General features: G+C 36.0%; 1 protein-coding gene across 1 annotated transcript in view; it reads left to right on the plus strand.

The window, feature by feature from the left end:
• Positions 1-6,798, plus strand: part of ALG13 (ALG13 UDP-N-acetylglucosaminyltransferase subunit) — a 73,163-nt gene extending 66,365 nt beyond the window's left edge. Inside the window, 1 exon segment of the mRNA XM_036839482.1 lies at positions 1,054-6,798. Within this exon segment, the coding sequence (XP_036695377.1) occupies positions 1,054-1,316 (263 nt within the window). The 3' untranslated portion in view covers positions 1,317-6,798.
• Positions 6,799-8,219: the final 1,421 nt, after the last annotated feature.

Consider the following 8,219-nt stretch of genomic DNA (forward strand, 5'->3'; position numbering starts at 1 on the left):
GCTGCTTGATGGTTGTGATTTTGGCTAAGTTACTTAACCTCCCTAAGCCTGATTTTGTGTAAAGTGGGAAATAATGTATTTTATGACTTTCCAGTGTTGTTATAAGAACTATATGAAACCTTATATGTATAAGTATACTGTTCCTGGTGCATGTGAGGAATGTGAATTTTCTTTCTCTCCTCCCTTTTCTTAAAGCGTATTAATAGTTTTAGAATATTAGCACTATAGAATCTTATTCTTCATGTGGTGGTGTGATGTGGCCCATGGTAATAAAAATTAAAGTATCAACCTTTATTACATTTTTGTTTCATGTACCTTTTATAGAGCTGTTTTTATTGTAGTAAACATGAGACAGTGCCAGTCTTTACTTCACAAAACGAACTTAAGTTATCCCAAGTAATGAGAAACTCCTTTTTTTAAATATTTATATAGTTACTATAATAAGGTCAGAACAGCATCTGTTTATTTCCATTGAAACTGGTGCATGGTAGTGAAAGTGCTGTAAATTTTAAATGATGCTAGCATGTTCATGACATTCAAGAGATGACACTTAAATGTTTGGTCTTTTGGGATGCTCTTCAGAGTTTTGCCTTCAAGTATAGACCAGACTGTAAAAACACCTAAGTTTTTAATTGCTAAAATAATACAAAATGGTTATTTGGATGGTGTGTGTTATACTGGAAAACTGTTTGATAACTTAATTGTGACGAACTCTTATAAGAACTGAACTGACAAGAATGACTCTAGAGAACGTTTCTTTGTGTAGTCTGTTGATATCTAAATCATCCCAGGATAGCAGCTGTCTCTAGGTAGAATACAGCTGACACATTGTACATACATTTATATATTTAATTTTTTTAATTAGAAAATTTTCATATTTTAGTAGCCTGTTTTTAGTCACTAATGTTCATATCTAAAGTGCTCCTGCTGCAATTGCTATGATCTTTCTTGGAGTTAATGCTAAATTTCATTTTTACCTGTAGGAACATCCATTTATGTTCATGTTAATGAATCTTTGTATATGAAGTGTACTATATGCTTTCTTTGTTTCAGGTACTTTTCCAAATGCTGACCCTGCATCTGTCCCTCATGGAGCATTCTATTATCCAGTGATGTCAGATCCCTGTGGGCAGCGACCTTTGCCAGGTTTTGATTCCTGCCTTCCTGTTGTGCCAGATCATCCCTGTGTTGCCCCCTGGCATCCAGTCGGTGCAGCATATGTTGGTTCTCAAATTAGTGGTGCTATGAGTCCTGGGCCACTTGCCTATATTGCTTCACCTCCCTCACCTTCTCATTATGTACCTCAGAATATGTAAGGTTCAGCAGTATGACGTGTTCTTGCACTGCCATTTTTCTTGTTGTTTGGTTTTTTAAAAGTGTTTTATGTTAGTGTTTAAGTGATTTAGGGTGGTTAGGGTGGTTACTATTGTATCTGTCTTTAAGATTATTTTATCTTTTGATTTAAAATAGTACTTTAAAATAAAGAAATATTTCTTTGGGTTGTGAATAAGGACACTGAGATGGATGTACAACTGGCCCCATATTTGAGCATATTTCATTGTATTCAGCTCTTTTCCTGTCAGCCAGCTTGTCAACTTTGTATTAGCTGATGGTACCAATTGATAAAAGGAGTAAATCTGACGAACTCTTGCCTTGGTTCAGATGTCACACATCGTATTAAACCATGCAAAATTGGAAAAACTACTTTTTCCTAGAAAATGAAACAACAAAACCAAGAGCATTTGTTTCTGGGTAACTAGCTTAATATTAACTGAGAGTGCTCTTCAGGTTTCTTAAGAATTGTCTGAACTGAGTTGTGTTCTGTGATATTAATCAGTTCTGAAGGCACATGGTGCTCTGCTTTAGATTTATCCCATGTGCTGTTGTTTAATATTGGATTTATGTAACCATTTTCCTGCACAGTATTGATGTCCGTTGCACATTTACAGTAAATAAAAATTAGCATTTAAAATTGCTAAGATGAGTGAGATTTTCTTTTGCTTTTTCATGGCAGCAAAGAGTACCAGACATTTGATTGTTCCCATATGTTTTCCCCCTAGTATTTTGGTTGCCAGAAAATGTGAATTTATAGCATGAATTGGCAGGGTCAGTTGAAATGTTATTTAATCTCAGGACATCGCAATGCATACTACCATATCCAGTTCTTTTCCCTTGAGAATGTCCCTTTAAGTTGTGTTTCTGTTTTTTTAAAAAAAAATCTGTTATGGAACTTTAATCTAGACTTACTTTCTCATTGTCCTATATTTCTAATGGCTGTTGAATCTTTAAATTATTGTTTAGATTAACCTTGTATCTCTCCAGGCCTGCCTTGTCTTCAGCTTTCTGTGAGACACATTTTATCAGCCTTTCTGCCTTCTCCCTTCTCTCCCTTTCGTCTACCCGAAGACTACAAGATTTTCTGTATTCATTCAGTTCTCCTCTGAGGGGTAATTAATTCATCATGAATGCTTTGCTCTGTCTCACCTACAAACAGCTATTTTAAAAGTGTTCTTTGGTTGCTACAAAACCTATTTATATTGCCTCCTTTAAAAGTTATTTATGTTTGTGAATCATTCTGTTCTTTCCCACCTTCAGCTATACCCCAGGCAAAAAGAACCAGTTGAGACTCAGGGCTCAAGGTGCTTGAACAGGTGAAAGAACTAGAGTGGAATCCATTGCAAAGAAGATATCCTATCTTCAGTATACTGTTCTCAAGATGATTGATAACAGTGAGTTTCAAATCAGTCAGTGTACTAGTTACGGCTTCTGCTTCGTAATAGACATGGAACTGGTAGTGTTTCGGTTTTGCATCCTGGATCTTTCCAAGTCCTTGCTCTACAAGTTGGCATCTGACAACTTTAATAAAGAAAGATGGGCAACAGTGCACTGATCTTTCTAACAACCTCTGTATTAATGTTTCAGCTTTTTCTCTGCTAACCTCTTGGGTTCTCAATTTGTGCAGCCTACAGATTGTTTTATGTTTAAAGGTTTATTTTAGTCAAGCTTGAAACATGGAACAACCCCTCTCCAACATTTTTCAAATATGCCAGCATTTCTGAAATGTACATAACTCACAGCAAGTGATTGTCCTATTTCTTCAACTGTCAGTGGTTCACTAATTAGCTTCTAAGCAATGTTTTAGAAGGTTGTAGTCTATCTTGAGAATGTGGGTCTGGAAATTGTGCGGTTTTGAGGTAAGTACATTTGCCTTAGGCTTCCAGTTGATTTGTTTATTTTTTAAACTTGTAGGTTGCTGCCTTGCCTTGATTTCCATTACTAATTTAATGCAGTTTAATGAGATGCTTATTATTAACTTAAAAACCCAAGATCAACCTAATTGTTGTTACCAGTGTTGAAATCAATGGTATGAATGGTCTGTTTAAATCATACAAGTATAGTCCACTTGTTTATGCTTTACAGTCAGACTTCTCTAAGAAATAATCAAGGAGTGAGCCCTGACCCTCCTATTGTTTTGTGAGTTGGGAGGGTGAAGGTAACCTGTACTGCAGCAGAAGTCTGCAGAAGGCAGCTTCTGGGTTAAAAACAAAGTGGTCTTTCTGGTAATAAAAAAAAAAAACAAAAAACCTAAGACTCAACATGTTTAATCAACCTATAGTATAAGCATAGTGGTAGACTTTTTACATATAACCTCTATAGTTGCTGTTGATATTACAAAAGACATCCTGTCTTTTTCTCTGTTGTTATACCCAACTTTCAACCATTGAGAATTGTTGGGGGAAGGAGGATATAAAGGCACTGTGGTTTGTTCTGGACCCTTTACTTTCACCGCCTTCCTGAGATAAATCTGGTTTACACCAAAGGTAGAAAGCTGGATCATTTCCATAGTGAGGAAAAACAATTAGAATTCATTTTTATGCTGTGTATATTTTTTCTCAAAACTAATTGTGGTTTTCTGCCTTGATTAAGAGCAGATGAAAATATTGCATCTGTTTTACTGTTGAAATTCAAGACTTGTGAATTTAAAACATCTTTCATTTCCTTAGAGCCTATAATCAAGGCATAACCTTTTAATTAGCTTTGGAAGTAAAAGTATAAACAAATCATGATTTTTTGTATGCGAACACCATACATTCAGAACTTAATTCAGACATAAATCTCCATGAATAATGAAATAGTCCATTGGAGAAGGGTAGGGCATGAACTTAATCTAGATTTTTCTAAATCTGGGTCAAATTTTGTCCATTTTATGTGAAACCTCTTTGAGGCCATTTATATTTCCATTTATAATAAAAAGAATTCAGGAGAACTAATACAGCAAAAGGCAACCTCTTGTTTCCCCCATCTTAGCTAGGATGTTAAATTTCAGTTGGAGCAACTTGATTTAGAACGCTTCTCTCCTGCCTCAGTCATCAAAGGCAGTTTCAGGGATGTGTGGGGTGCCTGTATGTGGAAAGATGGAGCTTCAGGAAAGGATGGACCTGAGTTTAGGTAACTACCTACTGAGTGACTAAAACTGCTTTAGAATGATAAATCTGGGTATCATCTCAAAATAATCTGGGGGTGGGGTTTATAGATGAAGATAAGCTGCGTGTTTGTAACTGTTGAATAATAACTGTTGAAGATTGAGTTCATTGTGCTATTCCCTCTACTTTTGTGTTTGAAATCTTTCATAATAGTTGAAGAAAAACTACCTTGGTAACTGGCCATCTGGAGAGGTAATGTTTATAAAGTTAGTAAAAGTTCAGGTTTTTAAACATTTTGCCTTGAATCCTGAAAAGAAACAAGATCTTAGAGACACTGTCACATAAGGTTCATAGGTACCCTTGTTAAGATATCTGGGGGTTGGGGGAAGCCTATAGTATAGGCAACTGATTCTTAAAGTCCTATAATTCTCAAGAATATTCACTAGCTACATGTAAAACTAAACTATATTAAACCATGACATTTATTTATAGTTGAAACTAATTGAGGTGAGTGAACCACTTCAGGTTTAACTGCTTCATTGTTTTCTAATAATCACCACCACCACTTTTGAGTTCACTTTTCTCCTTATGGCTGCCAGAGGGGAGCTTGGAAACCAGGAATCCTTTAGTGTTGAAGAGCTTTTTTTTTTTTTTTTTTGTCTGGTAGGTGGCTCCTGCCACTGGCTAAACCTTTTATGAGAGGGGTGGAGAGTAATTCTACAATATTGAGATTAAACTGAATCAATTCTTATGAATTCAGGCCAGTCAATGAGTAAAATGTTAAGATCTATTTTAGCCAAATATTAATAATAGTTATTGATGTATTGGTGTTATATAGGTGATCAGTCCCTTCACCTAGTCAACTAGCACACCTTTTCTTGCAGATCTTATGGCTTTTTCTAAACTATATAATACAGCTTTTTCAAATCATTTGCAGAATTGTAGAAAAAGAATTCTACCCTAATAGTAGTAGGGTATTAAAGTTCTTGACTTAAAAAAGCTTTTATTTCCTTGCTGGTGTATTAACCAGATCAGGGTAACAATTCTTATCTTGATAAATTTCAGTTATGCAAGATAAGTTCCAGAGATCTGTTCTACAACTTTGTGCCTGTAGATAACAATATTGTACGCTTAAAAATCTCTTGAGGGTAATCTCATGGTAAATATTCTTACCACAATAAAAGAAATAAAAGTTCTACCACATGTATAGTCCCACAGAAAAGCAAACTGTTTTATATTCAGTTGCTTTGCTTGCATCAGCAGTTGAACTTTGTTTTAATTTTCTTTCATTCTTTTAGCTCTGCTAAAAGAGCTTCAGCTACTCGAGAAGTTTTCTTCCTCCTAGTTGTTTTGAAGCACGGTATAGATTTGGCTTTTGTTAACCTAGTTCTTTTCTTTTACTCACTGCTTATTTTTTTCCAACATTTTATTATGAAAAATTTTAAACATGAAAGTTGAAATAACTGCAGTGTACATCTGTATATCCACTACCTAGATCATATAGTTAACATTTTACTACACTTACCTTTTCACATAACCATCTATAAATCCTATTTTTTGATGATTACAAAGAAAATTGCAGACTTAAATACACTTCACCCCTAAACATCTCAGCATGGATATTGTTAACTAGAGTTCAGTATTTGTTAAAGTTTCTTTTTTAAAGGTTCTTTTCTTTTTGAGGTAAAGTTTACATGTGATGAAATGCACAAATCTTAAGTGTTTGATGCAGTGAATTTTGACAAATCACACATCTGTGAAACCCAAGCCTTTATCAAGATAACATTTTCATCACTCCAGAAAATTCTCTCATGCTTTTCCCAGTCAATCCCTGCTTCCCCGATCCCTGTCCCCTAGGCAAACACTTTCTCTTCTGATTTTTCTCCTATCATAGTTTGTTTTTTAAACTGTATATAAATGAATCAGAGTATGTGCTCCTTTGTGTAAGGCTTCTTTAACATAGGTATTTGGGATTCATCCATGTTGTACGTGTCAATAGTTCTTTTTATTGCTGAGCAGCATTTCGTTGTACAAAAATGCCGTTCTCCTGTTGATGGATACCTGAGCCATTTCTAGTTTTTAGATACGCATGAAGCTGCTATGAACATTTTTGTACAAGTCTTCTTACGAGCATTTGTTTTAATTCCTCTTGGAATTACTGGGTCATAGGTTAGGTATATGTTTAGTACGGAAATGAAGGTGATTTTTCCAAAGTGATTGTACCATCTTATACTCCCACCAGCAGTATATGAGAATTCCAGTTGTTTTTCATCCCCGTCAGCATTTGGTGGTATCAGTCTTTTTGATCGTAGCCATTCTGGTGGGTTTGGTAGTAAGTGGTATCTCATTGTGGTTTTAATTTGCATTTCCCTATGATTATGTTTAACACCTTTTCACGTGCTTATTTGCTAGTTGTATATATTTGTTTTTGAAATGTGTTCAAATTGTTTGTGTTTTTATTATTGAGTTGTTGGAATTTGCTTATACTGGTTGCACATCTTTTCCAGATATATTACTGCTTTTTTAATTGTTTTACCTAACCAATGTATAAATGTTATACACCCAATCACACTTAACATAATTAGGCCAGGGCTTCCCTGGTGGTGCAGTGGTTAAGAATCCGCCTGCCAATGTGGGGAACATGGGTTTGAGCCCTGGTCGGGGAAGATCCCACATGCCGCGGAGCAACTAAGCCCGTGTGCCACAACTAGTGAGCCTGCGCTCTAGAGCCCATGAGCTACAACTACTGAGCCCGTGTGCCACAACTACTGAAGCCTGCGTGCCTAGAGCCTGTGCTCTGCAACAAGAGAAGCCACCACAATGAGAAGCCCATGCACTGCAACAAAGAGTACCCCTGCTCGCCACAACTAGAGAAAGCCCGCATGCAGCAGCAAAGACCCAACGTGGCCAAAAATAAATAAATTTATTTTTTAAAAAGGCCATATTTTTCACAGAACTAGAACAAAAAATTTCACAAGTTGTATGGGAACACAAAAGACCCCGAATAACCAAAGCAATCTTGAGAACGAAAAATGGAGCTGGAGGAATCAGGCTCCCTGACTTCAGACTATACTACAAAGCTACAGTAATCAAGACAGTATGGTACTGGCACAAAAACAGAAATATAGATCAATGGAACAGGATAGAAAGCCCAGAGATGAACCCACGCATATATGGTCACCTTATCTTTGATAAAGGAGGCAAGAATATACAGTGGAGAAAAAGCCTCTTCAATAAGTGGTGCTGGGAAAACTGGACAGCTACATGGAAAAGAATGAAATTAGAACACTCCCTAACACCATACACAAAAATAAACTCAAAATGGATTAAAGACCTAAATGTAAGGCCAGACACTATAAAACTCTTAGAGGAAAACATAGGCAGAACACTCTATGACATAAATCACAGCAAGATCCTTTTTGACCCACCTAGAGAAATGGAAATAAAAACAGAAATAAACAAATGGGATCTAATAAAACTTCAAAGCTTTTGCGCAGCAAAGGAAAACATAAACAAGACCAAAAGACAGCCCTCAGAATGGGAGAAAATATTTGCAAATGAAGCAACTGACAAAGGATTAATCTCCAAAATTTACAAGCAGCTCATGCACCTAAATATCAAAAAAACAAATAACCCAATCCAAAAATGGGCAGAAGACTTAAATAGACCTTTCTCCAAAGAAGATATACAGATTGCCAACAAACACATGAAAGGATGCTCAACATCGCTAATCATTAGAGAAATGCAAATCCAAACTGCAGTGAGGTATCACCTCACACCAGTCAGAATGGCCAT

Source organism: Balaenoptera musculus, chromosome X (assembly GCF_009873245.2).
Source record: "Balaenoptera musculus isolate JJ_BM4_2016_0621 chromosome X, mBalMus1.pri.v3, whole genome shotgun sequence".
Taxonomy (NCBI): Eukaryota; Metazoa; Chordata; class Mammalia; order Artiodactyla; family Balaenopteridae; genus Balaenoptera; species Balaenoptera musculus.